This window comes from Hemitrygon akajei, chromosome 11 (genome assembly GCF_048418815.1).
Source record: "Hemitrygon akajei chromosome 11, sHemAka1.3, whole genome shotgun sequence".
NCBI classification, from domain to species: Eukaryota; Metazoa; Chordata; class Chondrichthyes; order Myliobatiformes; family Dasyatidae; genus Hemitrygon; species Hemitrygon akajei.
In genome coordinates, this window is record NC_133134.1 from 119,744,017 (window position 1) to 119,763,020 (window position 19,004).

At 41.3% G+C, this 19,004-nt stretch overlaps 1 protein-coding gene across 1 annotated transcript in view; it reads left to right on the forward strand.

Moving 5' to 3' along the window:
- The window catches only part of LOC140736380 (bactericidal permeability-increasing protein-like), an 85,478-nt gene that overhangs the window by 54,787 nt on the left and 11,687 nt on the right, over positions 1 to 19,004 (forward strand). Inside the window, exons 10-14 of the mRNA XM_073062363.1 lie at positions 755 to 814; positions 4,566 to 4,733; positions 4,823 to 4,890; positions 16,809 to 16,851; positions 17,978 to 18,041. Of these exons, the coding sequence (XP_072918464.1) occupies positions 755 to 814; positions 4,566 to 4,733; positions 4,823 to 4,890; positions 16,809 to 16,851; positions 17,978 to 18,041 (403 nt within the window). The remainder of the gene's footprint in view (positions 1 to 754; positions 815 to 4,565; positions 4,734 to 4,822; positions 4,891 to 16,808; positions 16,852 to 17,977; positions 18,042 to 19,004) is intronic.

Genomic DNA, 19,004 nt, shown 5'->3' on the forward strand with positions numbered 1-19,004 from the left:
GTTTCATATCGCAATGAGATCACCAAATCTTCAATGGTGACCTCAGTATGTTGATGGTGGTGGACTCACCAGTTCTTAGTAACTCTCTTCCAAAAGGCTATTGTTACAAATAAGTACACCTATTCTCTCTTAATGTCTTCTTTATGAAAACAAAATTGGATATGTGGAATTCAGCCTTCAGGATCAGAACAAATGTCAAAATAATATTTATTTCCTTTGAATCAATGTGCATTGGAAGTGATTCTAATGATATATATTTTGAAATTTGGAAATCTTTCAATATTCAAAATTCAACAAAAAGCACAACATACTAGCCTTGTGTATATAAAAGGGGCCTATGCCAGGCGTTAGTTAACCTCAGGCTCTTCCTGGTCTCCTCAACAAAGTTCATGGAGTCAGTGTTATTTACTATAGATCATGGGTGTATTTGCAGAGAAGTTGCCATTAATGTAAAATAAATAAAGTAGGTCTGATTATTGTGAGCCATAACTCAGACTGTGACTATTTTGTCAAATGGTGTTTTGTTTATGTAGGAGGTCATTAATAAATTATATTTGATGACCGTCTAGATTGAAATTGGAGACTAAATTCACAAAAACATTTCACTAGTAAGAATTCAATTAATTGTGATTCTCTTGACAAAAGTTACAAAAACATGCAATAATTTAATTTCAGTTTCTTGCCTTCCATTTTTCTTGTGTAAGTGTACTTCATCATGAAAGGTAACAGACAATGCATCTTTTTCTTATTACAGCTTCCAGATAATTCACATATACGTTTTGATACGCAAACCATTGGAACTCTGATACCACAGGTAAAACATAAATACTCACAAAAATGCTTTTTTCCCTGAAATTTTGGTGTAAAGCAAAAAGCAAAAGTTATTCTACAGTTATTTTTAAGCACACAGATGATCCAACTTATTACTGTATCTGTTTTGTATAAATCACAGGCTACTGTGAATCTATTAATCAGTCCTGGATTGAGTGTAATGCAACTCTGCATAAAAACAAATAAAAATATAGCAAACATTATTTATTTGCAAATACTTATCTGCAAATTAACTTGCCAATCAACCAGACTTCCAGTGGGTAGCAAGACTAACAGGGAGTGGTATTATAAAACTACAGCTATGACTTCACTTAAGCAAACTTTCTTACTGCAAAATAGAATCAAATTTCAAAGTTCTAAGTAAATTTATTATCAAAGTACATATATGTCACCATATACTACCCTGAGATTCATTTTCTTAGGGGCATTCTCAGTAAGTACAAAAAAAACCACAATGAAAAACTGCTCACCAAGACAGACATCCAACGTGCAAAAGACAACAAATTATTCAGATTCAAAAAAGAAAAAAAACAAATTAATGATAAATAAATAAATGCTGAGAATATGAGCCGTAGAATCCTTTTAAGTGGGTCCCATAGGTTGTGGATTGAGTTCAGTGCTGGGGTCAGTGAAGGTATCCACTCTGATTCAGGAGCGTGATGGTTGAGGGGTAATATCTGTTCCTGAACCTGGTGATATGGACAATGCTGGCAATGCACACCAGCATTTTGCAGGCGCTTCATTCACAGCTTTGAACTGTGCATATTTTGATCCATGAAAGGGGACATTTTTCCACCCTTCATGGTTGAGAATTCGTTAGAGAATCTCTCTTTAAATCAAACTGTTGGGAAAGCAGACTCAATGGGCCAAATAGCTTATGCTCTAATATTACATTCAATTGTCTGACCCTACTACATCTCCTACCAAAATAACCTTTCCATTCTGGTGTCTTCCCCCTTCCTTTCCAGTCCTGAAGATCAGCCTTGGGCTGAAATGGAGACTGTTTCTTCCTTTCCATAAATGCTGCTAAACCTGCTGAGTTCTTCCAGCATTTTCTGTGCATTGCTCTGTATTTCTAGAACCTGCAGAATCTCTTGTTTAATATTATTCTTGCTGTCATGGAAACTAAGACTGGGATTAAGTCATCCATCCTCTAGAGATTTTCTATTGTCAGTTAAATCATATCTAATCTGTGTACTATGTTACCTACACTAACCTGCTTTGTTTCAATATTCTTTAATACTCTAAAACACAAGCTCTTATCCTCTCTTTCATTCAGTTGTGTCCCATCATCTGTCAAGTAACTCCTAATGTACATGAAATGAACCATCCCAACTATTCACTAGCTTACTGTTAAAATAAACAAAATATTTTAATAGCTTGCAAAAAAAATCTACTGACGCTGGAAATCTGAAGTAAAAGCAGAAGAAATTGGAAATACACAGCATCAGTAGAGACAAAAAACAGAGTTAGTTTTTCAGATCATTGTACAGATCTCTATTCCTGTCTCCCACCTGCTACGTACTTCCCGTTTCTATTAATACCGACTGGTTCTCCTAACAAAGGACACCTAATGACCATGAAGGTGGAGAATCAAAGATAAAAGAGAAAACAAGTGAAAGACAAGTAAGATTCCTGAAGTGATCACAAAATCAATGTGCCAGTGGGGACATGCTTTAACAACTGATAAACTTGGGAGAAAAGTTTTAAACATCCAATGAATAATAAAATCGCAATTGAAATATTCAAATAGTATAAAACATTTATATATTTAATACATTCAAAATAAAGGCAGTAGTGTTTTCATTAATGTGTATATGAATTAATGATTTTCCTTTGAAGACTGCATAACCCAATATTTCTGTTCTTGAGTGAAATTTTCAAATTCGAAGACTGTTTTTCCATTACACATTCTCTGTTCAAAATCACAATCAGTATAATAGTGACCTATATGGGTCTGAAACAGTTACCATGACTGACACCTTAAGCTGACCAAATTTATAAATGACCACATTAAAACTGACAGCATTGAATTAGGACTTTGAAATCAAGCACAGAGTTTAACTCAAAATCAAAATTATTACTTATATATACAGAATGCTGCAATCCCTCATTTCCCTCTGATACAGAAACCTTGCCTTAGATCATTAATCTTGTTCTCCAGCGACTACAGTATCAATTTGCTAACAGGATAGAAAGGTTTCATTCTCTGACATTTAGCCTAGCTTGGAGTCCTCCTGTCCTCCCTCTCTTCCAGCCCTGGTGATGTACATTCATCCACTTAAAGGTGCCATACCTACATTCTTGAGAGTTAAGTCCACCGAGTCCTTCAGAAGATTATGAAATTGCTTGTTTGTTAAGACGGTTCAAAAGTATGTAACTTGAAGTAATATTACTGGCTGCGGATAGCAGTGAGGGAAGTTCAGAAGAAATATATTTAGCAGTTTTCTAAGCTGCCTACAAAACGTCAACAAATTTCACCAGAGCCAATTTGCATTTTGTAGCAGAAATATTTCTATCATTCTATCAACTTCTATCATCAACAAGACAAGCGTGAAGTAACACATTTTAGGATATCAAATACTAACAAGACATACACAATCAAAAATTGGGTCCTCAAAGTGTGGGTGTAGAGGGGAACCTTGGGCCTTTGTCATTTCTAACTATATCTCATCCAGCGTTCCCTCAAAGCTGCGCAATGACTGAAATGTGCCCTGACCTGTGCCCTCGAGCTTTTGATTCCCTTTCGCTGGGAAAAAGACTGTGCATTCAGTCAGTCTATGCTTCAGGACTAAGGCTCATTCCTGAGCTCAGGGCCTTCTGTGTGGAGTTTGTGTGTTCTCTGCATGGGTTTCCTCCAGGTACTTTCATTTCCTCCTATATCCCAAAGATGCGTGGGCTGGTGGGTTGGTTATCCATTGCAAATTCTCTTTTGACAATGGAGAATGGGAGAGTTAATGGGCATGTGTGAGAGAGAAGCGCTACAGGAAAATCAGTGGACAGAACAAGACTGATTACATCATTCCCAGGTCATTATAAATATAATTAGCGCCTCTCTTCTGCAAACCTTGAAGGTACCAAGTATTCTCCCAACTCTAACCACACTTACCTTATAAGCTCTGAAACACTAGAGCAGTTTAAGTCTTAAAATACATACTATTGTAACAAAACCCAGTTTCCCTCGGGATCAATAAAGTATGTCTGTCTGTCTATTGTGCCAAGGCCTAAGAGGAATCAGTTAATACTGACCTTTAAGAACTTGATTACAAATAAGAGAAAATCTGCAGATGCTGGAACTCCAGGCAACACACACAAAACGCTGAAGAAACTCAGCAGGCCTTTAAGAACTTCAGCAGGTCTCAGCCCAAAACATCAACTGTACTTTTTTTCCATAGATGCTGCCTGGCCTGCTGAGTTCCTCCAGCATTTTGTGTGTGTTATTTAAGAACTTGATGATCTCTTCAACTAGCACAGGTAGGAGAAACATCCTGAAACCCAGTCTGTGTTCACCTGTGCAAAACTACAACAGAATTTGCTGGAGGGTAGAGTTCTAACATGGCTCATTCATGGTTTGCCTGTTTTGAATACTTCAGTGAATGCTTAACTCAATGCTTGTTAATATACTGGCTGAGATGGCATCCAACATGCCTTACCAAAATAACAGGGGATACTCTTATTACTGGCAATTCCATAGCCTGATAAAGAGTGCAAAACTCTTCTTTTACTCATTCCAGATGAAAAAAATATACCCAATCATGAAGATGAAACTGCACTTTGTAACGGATTCAGCACCATCTGTTGCCTTTGTGCCTGGTAAGATCATCCTCACAATATCTGGAGATATCTATGCCTTTGCTATCTTACCAAATTCAACATCAGTTCCACTCTTCAATGTTAAACAGGTGAGTTTTAGAACTAATTTGAAAATAAAACAATTTGATTCACAAGTTGTGCTGGGTCATTGTAGCTGCATCTTCATTTTCATTTACAGAATGCTCAAATCACAGCCACAGTTGGTATAAAAGATGAAAAGATAACCGGGAGACTAGCTCTTGATAGGTAACGTCAGAACATATGATTATATTAGAGTGATTGAGATAAGTAAACTCAACTTAATAAATGTATGAATGAACAATATCCAAGATGCACATTCCTATTAAATGGGAAATCTGCCCTCCTAGGTTACTATCCTTCACTCTTCCTTGGTATGATGATTATGTTGTTACCGTCTCTGACTACTCCTCTTACATTTAGTCCACAACTTCCCTTTATCTATAATTACAGTTAACACCTTGATCTCAGCACTTCCCAATGTATTGGTTAAAGAATTAAACCACACTTTGTCCTGCTATTTTCTGCTAAAGTCTACTGAAGTAAACTTGGTAGAAAACAAATTCAAGTTACAGCTCCCAGAATATCTTTCATAAATTGTAACTTCTCAGAAAATTACACAAACAACAAAATATTTTGACAATAATTGAGTGATTGAGTTTGCTGAGTGAAACAAAGAAGAAGAAGAATTTACTTGATCTCCACCTGTTGCAGATTTCTCTGTCAATGACACTATTATTCAGCACATTTCCATGCTCAGTAAATACAATGGTGTGGTCAAGTTAGGCAGATTCAAAACATAGCGGCTCAAATAGCTGATAGGTAGTCAGAATCATTTTCCCCAAGGCAGGGGAGTCTAGAACTTGAGGACACAGGATTATAGAAGGGAGAAATTGAAAGGAGAGCTTTGCCACACAGAGGATGGTGAATACTTGAAACAAGCTGACTGAGAAGGTAGTGGAGCCAGATACTAGTACGACTTTTAAAAGACTTTGGACAGGTACTTAGGTAGGAAAGCAAAAGAGGGATAAGGGTGCAATGCAGGCAAATTGGATTCTGCCCAATTCATCATGAACACATCCTTCCCCACTATCAGTAGTATCTACAGAAAGCACTGCCTCAAGAAAGCAACATCCACCATGTGGGCAACTACCATTAAGCAGGAGGTATAGAAGCTTGATGTCCCACACCACCAAGTTCAGGAACAGCTACTTCCCTTCAGCTATTGGGTTCATGAACCACCTGGCACAACCCTAATCACAACAGTTTAGCAATACCGTGACCACTCTGACAGATTTGCACTTAAATGGACTTTGCTTTCTTTGTTCTAATTATGTTCTTTCTTGTAAAAATTATGTAATTATGTTTAGTCAAGTCAAGTCAAGTCACTTTTTATTGTCATTTTGACCATAACTGCTGGTACAGTACACAGTAAAAATGAGACAATGTTTTTCAGGACCATGGTGCTACGTGAAACAATACAAAAACTACACTGAACTGCATAAAACAACACCAAAAAACTACACTAGACTACAGACCTACCCAGGACTGAATAAAGTGCACAAAGCAGTGCAGGCATTATTTATTTACAATAAATAATAAAGAAGACAATAGGCACAGTAGAGGGCAGTAAGTTGGTGTCAGTCCAGACTCTGGGTATTGAGGAGTCTGATGGTTTGGGGGAAGAAACTGCTACAAAGTCTGGTCTTGAGAGCCCGAATGCTTCGGTGCCTTTTCCCAGATGGAAGGAGGAAGAACAGTTTGTATGAGGGGTGTGTGGGGTCCTTCATAATGCTGTTTGCTTTGTGGATGCAGCGTGTGGTGTAAATGCCTGTAATGGCAGGAAGAGAGACCCCGATGATCTTCTTAGCTGACCGCACTATCTGATGCAGGGTCTTGCGATCCGAGATGGTGCAATTTCCAAATCAGGCAGTGATGCAACTGCTCAGGATGTTCTCAATACAACCCCTGTAGAATGTGATGAGGATGGGGGATGGGAGATGGACTTTCCTCAGCCTTCACAGAAAGTAGAGACGCTGCTGGGCTTTCTTTGCTATGGAGCTGGTGTTGAGGGACCAGGTGACATTCTCCACCAGGTGAACACCAAGAAATTTGGTGCTCTTAACGATCTCTACCAAGGAGCTGTTGCTGTTCAGCGGAGAGTGGTTGCTCTGTGCCCTCTCTTTTATTTTGTTCACATTCAGAGACAGGTTGTTGGCCGCTGCACCAGTCCATTAGCCGCTGCACCTCCTCTCTGTACGCTGACTTGTTAATTATCATTTTTCTTGTGAATGCTGTGTATCTGATGCTATGTCCCCGTGAAGAGGCTGCGAATTTTTCATCGCACCTGTGCATACCTATCTACTCAGATGAACTCAGATAAATGATTCTACAGTTCTAAAATTAGACATCCATTGCATTGTATTCAACTCCAGCCTAAAACTTGATATTCTTCGTTCTACCATTACCAATGGCCAAGTGTTCAACTCTCATTCTCTGATGAGTGTTGATGATCATGCTAACTCCAAACAAAAGCAAAATGGTGAATGCAGGATTACATGCAAGCTAAATAACAATACTAGTCCACAAGCCCAGTGCTCCAGAGTCATAAGCAACACACATAACACCAGCAGAACTCAGATATACGGAAAAGAGTAAACAGTTGGCATTTTGGGCTGGGACCCTTCTTCAGGACTGAGAGGAAAGGGGTGAGATGCCTGAATTAGAAGGTGAGGGAGAAGAAGGAGGCTAGCTGTAAGGTGACGGGTGAAGACAGGTGGATGGGAAATGTCAAAGACTGGAGAAGAGAGAATCTGATGGGGGGAGAGTGGACAACAGGAGAAAAGGAAGGGGGAGGGGACCCGGGGAGAAGTAGTAAAAGTTCAGAGCAGGGAATACAAAGGGAGGGGATTTTTGTTCCCTGGTAGGAGAAATCGATATCCATGCCATCAAGTTGGTACCCAGAGAGAATGTAAGGTGCTCCTCCACCCTGAGGGTGGCCTCATCCTGGATAAACACATCAGAAAGAGAATGGGAATGGAAATTAACATGTCTGGCCACTGTGAAATCCCACTTGTGGCGGATGGTGGTGTTCAGCAAAGCTGTCCCCCAATATACCATGTAGGGGAGGCCGCATTGGGAACATTGGACACAATAGACAACTCCAGCAGATTTGCAGGTAAAATGTTGCCTCACCTGGAAGGCATGTTTTGGTCCCTGAATAGAGGTGAGGGAAGAGGTGTTTGGGCAGTTGTAGCACTTAGGGCAATTGCATGGACAAGTGCCTAGAGGGAGATTTGTGAGGAGGAGGAGGGAATGGACTCTGTCACTATAGCAGAGACTGATGGGGTGGTAGGTAAGCACAAGAGGGACTCTATCACTATAGCAGAGACTGATGAGTGGTAGGTAAGCACAAGAGGGACTCTATCACTATAGTGGAGACTGATGGGGTGGTAGGTAAGGACAAGAGGGACTATCACTATAGTGGAGACTGATGAGTGGTAGGTAAGCACAAGAGGGACTCTGTCACTATAGTGGAGACTGATGAGTGGTAGGTAAGGACAAGAGGGACTCTGTCACTATAGTGGAGACTGATGAGTGGTAGGTAAGGACAAGAGGAACTCTATCACTATAGCAGAGACTGATGAGTGATAGGTAAGGACAAGAGGGACTCTATCACTATAGCAGAGACTGATGGGGTGATAGGTAAGGACAAGAGGGACTATCACTATAGCAGAGACTGATGGGTGGTAGGTAAGGACAAGAGGGACTATCACTATAGCAGAGACTGATGAGTGATAGGTAAGGACAAGAGGGACTATCACTATAGCAGAGACTGATGAGTGATAGGTAAGGACAAGAGGGACTCTATCACTATAGCAGAGACTGATGGGGTGATAGGTAAGGACAAGAGGGACTATCACTATAGCAGAGACTGATGGGGTGATAGGTAAGGACAAGAGGGACTATCACTATAGCAGAGACTGATGGGGTGATAGGTAAGGACAAGAGGGACTATCACTATAGCAGAGACTGATGAGTGATAGGTAAGGACAAGAGGGACTCTATCACTATAGCAGAGACTGATGGGGTGATAGGTAAGGACAAGAGGGACTATCACTATAGCAGAGACTGATGGGTGGTAGGTAAGGACAAGAGGGACTATCACTATAGCAGAGACTGATGAGTGGTAGGTAAGGACAAGAGGGACTCTATCACTATAGCAGAGACTGATGAGTGATAGGTAAGGACAAGAGGGACTCTATCACTATAGCAGAGACTGATGGGGTGATAGGTAAGGACAAGAGGGACTATCACTATAGCAGAGACTGATGGGTGGTAGGTAAGGACAAGAGGGACTATCACTATAGCAGAGACTGATGGGTGGTAGGTAAGGACAAGAGGGACTATCACTATAGCAGAGACTGATGGGGTGGTAGGTAAGCATCAGAGTCTTAAGATGTTTTGTTAAGGATTTCAATGAACAATTTAAAAAATGTTTTGAGGGTGATTCAGGTAGTGAACAAAAGAATACCTAAGGACACTATTTTGAAAAAATTGATGAAGTCCCTCAAAAGATATGTTTAGTTAAATCTGAAACTCATGAAACTCAAGGCAAATTCACTAAGCACTATGACAGGGCATTTGTTGAATGTGAGCAATGGAAACCCGCAAGGATGTGTGATAAGGCCACAATTCTTCATTCTGTTATAAATTTATTCAGGATGCTTGCCTAGATATTAGTTCATTGCTGAAGTAAAAATCCACAAAGAAATGCAAATATCCAAGCTGTGTTGATGTAAGCATTACATTGCAAAGAGGTATTATTACATTAAATTGATTGATGTTAGAGACAAAAGAATCTTACTGTAGGTTAAACAGTAAGCCAAAACATATTTAGACCACAGTGGGAGTCTGGCCCTACACATTAAAAAGGGTACATTGGCCTTGGAGAAAGTTCAGTGAAGGTCTACCAGGCTGATACCTGGAGTAAATTATGAGGATTATTGGCAGGTCAAGCTGCAGTTCAGCGAGCAGTTCGGTAGAGATGTGCCAACTAGTTGGAGTGCATGAAGGTAAGGAGACCAAAACAGTACAGGATAAGCAATTGATGGACAAGCCTTCCATTTACTTTATTAATGGCTATGTAAGTCTTCAGCAACTTTTACATTAGTACATTGGTCTTTTACTACATTAACTATTACCAATCTAGCATAATTTAAATAATACAGCACATTTATGAAGTGTTATCATAATTATTCACATTATTCTGCATCTGCATGTTTTTGCCCACTCAGTCTTCAAGTACCTTTCCACTCACCTCACAATTCATAATCCCACCTAGTTTAACATTTCAAATATTTAATTTGCCTTCACCATCCAAATTACTGATTATACATCTTGGCTTGTTGAGGCCCAATCACTGCAGTGCTTCAGCAGCCTGAAAACACACATTTGTTACTGCTCTCTGTTTCCTGTCTGTCACCTAGTTTTTAATCCATACCAATACTACTGACGATACTTAGTGCGCTTATTATACACACTTAGCATTCCATGGTATTTCATCAGAAACTTTTGAAAATCTGAGTGCACTACATCTACTGACCTACCTGTATCTATTCTACAAGTTCCAACCTCAAAAAAAACTCCAGTAGGTTTTATTTATTTCTTTAGGGATACAGCACAGAAACAGGCCCTTCTGGCCTAATAAACTTTCACCGCCTAGTTACACCACATGACCAATTAACCTGTTAACCTGAACATCTTTGGAATGTGGAAGGAAACCGGAGCACCCAGAGAAAACCCATACAGTTACAGGAAGAATGTACAAACTCCTCACAGACGGCGATGGGAAATGAACCAAGGACGCTGGCACCATAATAGTGTTATGCCACCCCCAAACATTGTTTATCGAGCTCTATTTCTCTTACAGAAATCCATGTTGATATTTTGTCCTATCCCATTGACATTTTCTAAGTGCGCTGTTATTTCATTCTTTATAATGGCCTCTAGTATTATTTTGTCCACTACAGTACTGAGATTCAGCTAGTCAGTCTGTAGTTTCTTGTTCTCTCTCTCCTTTCTTTATTAAAATTATGGGGGTACATTAATCACCCTTCAGACTACAAGAACTATCCCATCTATAAAAACTTGGAATGCATCCACAATTTCCACAGCTATATCCCTTGATACTCTACATTGCAGATTATCATGCCGTGGGGATTTATTGACTTTGAATGCCAGTAATTTCCCCAGCACTATTTTCTTACTGATATTAATTCCATAATGGCAGACATCACAAATCTTGAATGTAAATGGAGACAGGATTCATAAAAAAACACATTTTTTCAGGTTGTGAAGCTAGAGGAGCTTTCATAGATACGGAGATGCAAAACCATGGAGGAAAATAATACTGAAAAACGGGGCAGCAATGTAAAGTAGCAGATAGCATAATGCTGTTACAGTGCCAGCAATCTGTGTTCAATTCCATTGCTTCCTGAAAAACGCTTGCAGCTTCTCCTCGTGACCATGTACGTTTACTCTGAGTGCTCTGGTTTCCTCCCATATTCTAATGACATACAGGTTGGTAGGTTAATTGGTCACATGTGTGTAACTGGGTGGTGCGGGTTCATTGGGACAGAAGGGCCTGCTACTTTGCTGTATCTGTAAATATAAATAAGATACAGGTTTTAATACTGAAGCACAAATGATACTCAAAACTTTACCGCAGAGGGCTCTGAAGCTTTGGTCAGGAAAGTGAAAATTGCCATCCTATTGAGAGACACAGCAGGTTTGAGGAGCTATAGGCCCATTTATAAAATTGTTTGTTTGTTTGTTTATTTATTTATTTGTCTGTTTGTTGAGATACAATGTGGAACAGACCCTTTCAGCCCATCAAGCTACGCTGCCCAGCAACCCCCTATTTAGCCTAATCAAGGGACAACTTACATTGACCAATTAAACTACTGACTGGTATGCTTTGGACTGTGGGAGGAAACCATCAGACCATAAGATATAGGAGCAGGAGTAGGCCATTTGGCCCATCAAGTCTGCTCCACCATTCAATCATGGGCTGATCCAATTCTTCCAGTCATCCCTACTCCCCTGCCATCTTCCCATACCCTTTGATACCCTGGCTAATCAAGAACCTATCTATCTCTGCCTTAAATACAACCAATTGCTTGGCCGCTACAGCCTCTCGTGGCTAAAAAATTCCACAGATTTACCACACTCTGACTAAAGTAATTTCACGGCATCTCTGTTCTAAATGGACATCCTTCAATCCTGAAGTCGTGCCCTCTTGTCTTAGACTCCCCTACCATGGGAAATAACTTTGCCATATCTAATCAGTTTAGGCTTTTTAACATTCGGAATGTTTCTATGAGCTCCCACCCTCATTCTCCTGAACTCCAGGGAATACAGCCCAAGAGCAGCCAGATGTTCCTCATACAGTAACCCTTTCATTCCTGGAATCATTCTCGTGAATCTTCTCTGAACCCTCTCCAATATGAGTATATCCTTTCTAAAATAAGGAGCCCAAAATGACACACAATATTTCAAGAGCAAACACGAAGAAATCTGCAGATGCTGGAAATTCAAACGACACACACAAAATGCTGGTGGAACACAGCAGGACAGGCAGCATCTATAGGGAGAAGCACTGTCGACGTTTCGGGCCGAGACCCTTCGTCAGGACTAACTGAAAGGAGAGATACTAAGAGATTTGAAAGTAGTGGGGGGAGGGGGAAATAGAAAATGATAGGATAAGACCGGAGGGGGTTGGATGAAGCTAAGAGCTGGAAAGGTGATTGGCGAAACTGATACAGAGCTGGAGAAAGGAAAGGATCATGGGACGGGAGACCTCGGGAGAAAGAAAGGGGGAGGGGGAGCACCAGAGGGAGATGGAGAACAGGCAGGGTGATGGGCAGAGAGAGAGAAAAAAAAACAACTAAATATGTCAGGGATGGGGTAAGAAGGGGAGGAGGGGCATTAACGGAAGTTAGAGAAGTCAATGTTCATGCCATCAGGTTGGAGGCTACCCAGCTGGTATATAAGGTGTTGTTCCTCCAACCTGAGCGTGGCTTCATCTTGACAGTAGAGGAGGCCATGGATAGACATATCAGAATGGGAATGGGACGTGGAATTAAAATGTGTGGCCACTGGGAGATCCTGCTTTCTCTGGCGGGCCGAGTGTAGGTGTTCAGCGAAACGGTCTCCCAGTCTGCGTAGGGTCTCACCAATATATAAAGGGCCATACCGGGAGCACCGGACGCAGTATACCACACCCGCCGACTCACAGGTGAAGTGTCGCCTCACCTGGAAGGACTGTCTGGGCCCCGAATGGTGGTGAGGGAGGAAGTGTAAGGGCAGGTGTAGCACTTGTTTCGCTTACAAGGATAAGTGCCAGGAGGGAGATCGGTGGGAAGGGATGGGGGGGGGAACGAGTGGACAAGGGAGTCGCATAGGGAATGATCCCTGTGGAAAGCAGAAAGGGGGGGGGAGGGAAAGATGTGCTTGGTAGTGGGATCCCGTTGGAGGTGGCGGAAGTTACGGAGAATTATACGTTGGACCTGGAGGTTGGTGGGGTGGTAGGTGAGGACAAGGGGAACCCTATCCTGAGTGGGGTGGCAGGTGGATGGGGTGAGGGCAGATGTGCAGGAAATGGGAGAGATGCGCTTGAGAGCAGAGTTGATGGTGGAAGAAGGGAAGCCCCTTTGTTTAAAAAAGGAAGACATCTCTTTCGTCCTGGAATGACCATCTTCCACCATTGCATTGGACTTCTTCACCACCGACTCAGCCTGGAAGTTAACCTTTAGGGTATCCTGCACAAGGGCTCACAAGTCCCTTTGCATCTCTGCACTTTGAATTCTCTCCTCATCTAAATAATAGTCTGCCTGTTTATTTATTCCATCAAAGTGCATGACAATACATTTTCCAACATTGTATTTCATTTGTCACTTCTTTGCCCAATCCCCTAAACTATCTAAGTCTCTCTGCAGGCTCTCTGTTTCCACAACACTACCCACTCCTCCACCTATCTTTGTATCATTGGCAAATTTAACGATAAATCCATTAATCCCATAGTCCAAATAATTGACATGCATCATAAAAAAGTAGCGGTCCCAACACTGAACCCCACTCCACTGGTAACTGGCAGCCAGTCAGACTTGGATCCCTTTATTCCCACTCTCTGTTTTCTGCCGATCAGCCAATGCTCCACCCAATGCTAGTAACTTCCCTGTAATTCCATGGGCTAAGCAGCCTCATGTGAGGCACCTTGTCAAAGGCCTTCTGAAAATCCAAGTACACCACATCTACTACAACTCTTTTGTCTACCCTGCTTGTAATTTCCTCAAAAAATTACAGTGGGTTTGTCAGGCAAGATTCCTTTCAGGGAACCTTTCAAGATTCCTTGGAGGTGTTGTGGATAGTGTGGAGGGCTGTCAGAGGTTACAGCAGGACATTGATAGAATGCAAAAGCAAAAATGGGCTGTGAAGTGGCAGATGGAGTTCAACCCAGATAAGTGTGAGGTGGTTCATTTTGGTAGGCCAAATATGATGACAGAATATAGTATTAATGGTAAGATTCTTAGCAGTGTGGAGGATCAGAGGAAAGCTTGGGGTCCGAGTCCATAGGACACTCAAGGCTGCTGCGCAGGTTGACTCTGTGGTTCAGAAAGCATACAGGCCTTCATCAATCGTGATACTGAGTTTAGGAGCCGAGAGGTAATGTTACAGCTATATAGGACCCTGGTCAGACCCCACTTGGAGTACTGTGCTCAGTTCTGGTCACCTCATTATAGGAAGGATGTGCAAACCATAGAAAGGGTGCAGAGGAGATTTACAAGGCTGTTGCCTGGATTGGGGAGCATGCCTTATGAGAATAGGTTGAGTGAACTCAGCCTTTTTTCCTTGGAGCAACAGAGGATGAAAAGTGACCTGATAGAGGTGTATAAGGTGATGAGAGGCATTGATCGTGTGGATAGTCAGAGGCTTTTTCCAAGGGCGGAAATGGCTAGCACTAGAGAGCACAGTTTTAAGGTGCTTGGAAGTAGGTACAGAGGAGATGTCAGGGGTAAGTTTTTTTATGCAGAGAATGGTGAGTGCGTGGAATGGGCTGCCAGCAACTGTGGTGGAGGCGGATACGACAGGGTCTTTTAAGAGACTGCTGGACAGGTATGTGGAGCTCAGAAAAATAGAGGGCTATGGGTAACCCTAGGTAGTTTCTCAGATAAGGACAAGTTCAGCACAGCTTTGCAGGCTGAAAGGCCTGTATTGTGCTGTAGGTTTTTTATGTTTCTAAACCATGCTGGCTTTGGCTTATCTTGTCATGTGCCTCCAGGTTCTCTGTAATCTCATCCCTAACAATCAATTCCAACAACTTCCCAACCACTGATGTAGGGCTAACAGGTCTATAGTTTTCTTTCTGCTGCCTCCCACCCTTCTTAAATAGTGGATAACATTTGCAATTTTCAAGTCATCCGGTACAATGCCAGGATCTATTGATTCTTGAAAGATCATTGTTAATGCCTCCGCAATCTCTCCAACTACATCCTTCAGAATCCGAGGGTGCATTCCATCAGGTCCAGGAGGTTTATCTACTCTCAGACCAGTAAGCTTCCTGAGCACCTTCTCAATCGTAATTTTCACTGCACAAATTTCACTTTTCTGACACTCCTGTATGTCTGGTATACAGCGGATGTCTTCCACTGTGAAGACTGATGCAAAATACACATTCAGTTCCTCTGCTATCTCTGCATCTCTCATTACAATATCTCCAGTGTCATTTTCTATTGGTCCTATATCTACCCTCAACTCTCTTTTACCCTTTATATACTTAAAAAAGCTTTTAGTATCTTCTTTGATATTAGTCTCTAGCTTCCTTTCATAATTCACCTTTTCCTTTTTAATGACATCTTAGTTTCCTTCTGCAAGTTTTTAAAAGCTCCCAGTCCTCTATCTTCCCACCAGCTTTGGCTTCCTTGTATGCCCTCTCTTTTGCTTTTACTTTGGCTTTAACTTCACTTGTCAGCCACGGGAGTGTCTTTCTTCCATTCAAAAATTTCTTCTTGTTCTTGCACATCCTTCATTATTGGCAGAAACTCCAGCCATTGCTGCTCTGCTGTCCTTCCTGCTAATGTCCCTTTCCAGTCAACTTCGGCCAGTTCCCCTTTCATGTCATTGTAAAACCAGAGCATCTGGAGGAAGCGCAGTAGTCACAGGTAGCACATACCTAATCCTTTTCACTTTCATTTCATATGTGGCTTTAACTACAAACACTTCTGCATTATGGCATGGAATGAAAATTTGATTGCTATAATTCACACGTGAGATTCAATAAAAGGAAAGCACAAATTTGGCAATATGAGAACACATTCAAAGAGTTCATTGAGGAAATAAATGGTGTTTTGTAAGAATGGGTTACTTTCAATATCAGCTGGTATAAAACTTGTGAAACAAAGTAGTTAATAGTATAATCAGGATAGGAGGTGAAAGAATAAAAAGCAAATATGGGTACTTAAGACAGTTTGCATAAACTAATCATTTTAGCAAACTTAGGCTGACATTGAAGGGTTTAGAGAATTGGGGGATGAGGATTTGAAATATGAGGATTGTGCAGTTCATCCCTTGCCTATATGCCACACCAACTTGCATCTAGAATTACAAGAGACAAGTAACATGTGGGCCAAGCAATTCTCAAGCATTGATTATTTCCAAAAGAAAGTTTCTAAAACACTTCACAATATCTTAATGGTCATTACTGTTAATAAGTAACCTGTCATCAACAAGCCGTTGTGGTTTGTGCGTGCCTGTCTATATGTGTGCCTGGGGATGAGGAGGTAGGGGTGGTGGGAAATTGGTGATGGGACCAGGAAAGAGCATGGTACGACACTTCTTTCACCACCATAGTATTGTTTTAGCAAGAATAGGGTTCTGGGTATTCTGTGGTGAGTTATTCAAAGGATGAGCCCTTGAATGTGCACTAGAACTAAAAATCCTCTATGGATATAATGCAGACTGATGCAAGATCTTATTGGTCTTTCTTCCCTCCTTTCTTAAACCCTATGTTTTACAAAACCTTCAATGAGGTGTTAGTTTAATATTAAAAATAACTTTTCATAATATGTATTTCTGTTCTTCTTTAGAGTAGAATTATCTTTAAAGAAATCTAACATTGGTCCATTTGAAGTAAGTATTAATCAGACTTTAGTTTCAGGTACAATGTTTGTACTTTTGACAACAAGAAATTTAAGCTGCTCCCTCCCACCGTAGATTGATAATTTCACTGACATGAATAAAGCCTCCAAAACACAGCAAGAGTAAATTCCAACAAAACTACTGAGAATGTCAATTACAAAACATAGACTTTTTCAACATTATGAAATCAAAAATGTTTTTTTCCCACAGTGAAATGAGAACTCTTTGGCATGTTATGTCAGATGGAGAATGTCTGACATATGTCATTGCTGTTCGCTTATTCCTCACCCTATGGAAACGCTGCCTGCACCACACTGAACAAAGCCCCTTCCCCTTGTGCTATTTCCCAGCCCTTTCCCCAAGAGGGGTGAGCAGAGTGGGTCCTAAATAGGGCTGCTTAGTCATGGGTGCAGCTGCAGAAATCCTCTTTCCGCCTCAGTCCAAGAGCCCAACGGCTGAATTGAACACCTAATGTGCCTGTTCGTGACTAGGGGCTTCCAGATATCACAATTCCAGATGACCTGCCCCCTTCATTACTTGCTGATCCCCACGGGACTTAATCCAAGATGCCAGGGTGCATTTTATTAATGGAGAACACCTGTGCATGAGTTTGTTTAATATGGGGAGGCAGATGCACAGGCAGTGGTATGGAAAGCAAGATCACTGGGAACCCTTCCTGCTGCAGTCTTGCTCCACCTTCACTGTTGTGATGTGTCATCATCATCTTCTGCCAGCTTCAGCAGTGAGATCTTGGTTGGATTGCTCCTTGTCTGGAATCTCCCCTTGACCTCTTGGGATCTCAGGAATTCACAGACTTTTCCATCATAACAAGGTGACAATCCTTAGAGAAGCCCCTTGTCCACTGCAGCCCCACACCACAAAACAATCTTAGGCTCTCCTGAGGGCCTGCTCTGCTTTCTCAACTCAACTGCATCCCACAGCCGATCTACTGCTGCCCCAGCCCTATAAACCTACAACGCCCAGAATCCAACATCCCATCTGCCAGCCTACAGTATCTTGAAATTAGGGTCCCAATGTCACATGGTGTTTCAATCAAAATTACTTATCTATTTGCATGCAATTGCTTTCTCCTCATTATAGCATACTTTGTTTTCAGGTGAACTGTCTACAAGCTGGAATTGATTTCTTAATTTCCATTGTTATTTTACCACGCATTAACTGTAAGTAACCAAAAGAAGTTGTAACTTTTACTTGAGATTTTCTACATTAATATCACCATTTTTTCCTCAGCAATACAAAAATCTCTCAATTGATTCAAATGTAAACTCTGCTGATAAGCAGATGATCAAGAAGATCATAAAATCATAGGAGCAAGATTAGGACATTTGGCACATTGAGTCTGCTCCACCATTCGATCATGGCTGATTTATTTCCCTCTCTACCCCATTCTCCTACCTTCTCCCCATAATCTTCGACATCCATAGCCAACAAGAACTTAGCAGCCTCCATTTTAAATACACCAAATGACTTGACCTCCACAGCCAACTGCAGCAATGAATTCCACAGCTTCACCACCCTCTGGCTGAAGAAATTCCTCCTTATATGATATATATAAATTTCTCCTGAGACTGTACACTATGGTCCTAGACTCTCCCACTACTGCAAACATCCTCTCCACATCCACTCTATCCAAGCCTTTCAATATTTGCTAGGTTGCAATAAGATTCCACCTCATTCCTCTAACTCTAGCGAGTACAGGCCCAGAGTCATCAAACACTCCACTTAAATTAACCCTTTCATCTCCAGAATAATTTTCGTAAACCTCTTCTGGACCTCTTCAATGTTAGCACATTCTTCCTTAGGCATGGGGCCCAAATATTAAAATCACAGGTTCAGTTTCAATACTGGACTGCAACAGGGGCAATAATAGTTACTAATAAAGTGAAAAACAATTAGGATTCATATTCTGACTTTAATTGGGCATTGCATTACTAGAGTGGTAGAGCCATACATCATGGAAACAGGCACTCAGCACAAATCATCCATGCCGACTGTGTTGCCCAGCAAGCTAGTTCCATCTGCCCTAATTTGGCCCGTAGTCCCTCTAAACCTTTCCTATGCATGTACTCATCTGGGTAGCTTTTAAATGTTGCTCATGTTCCCACCTCAACCTCTACTTCTGG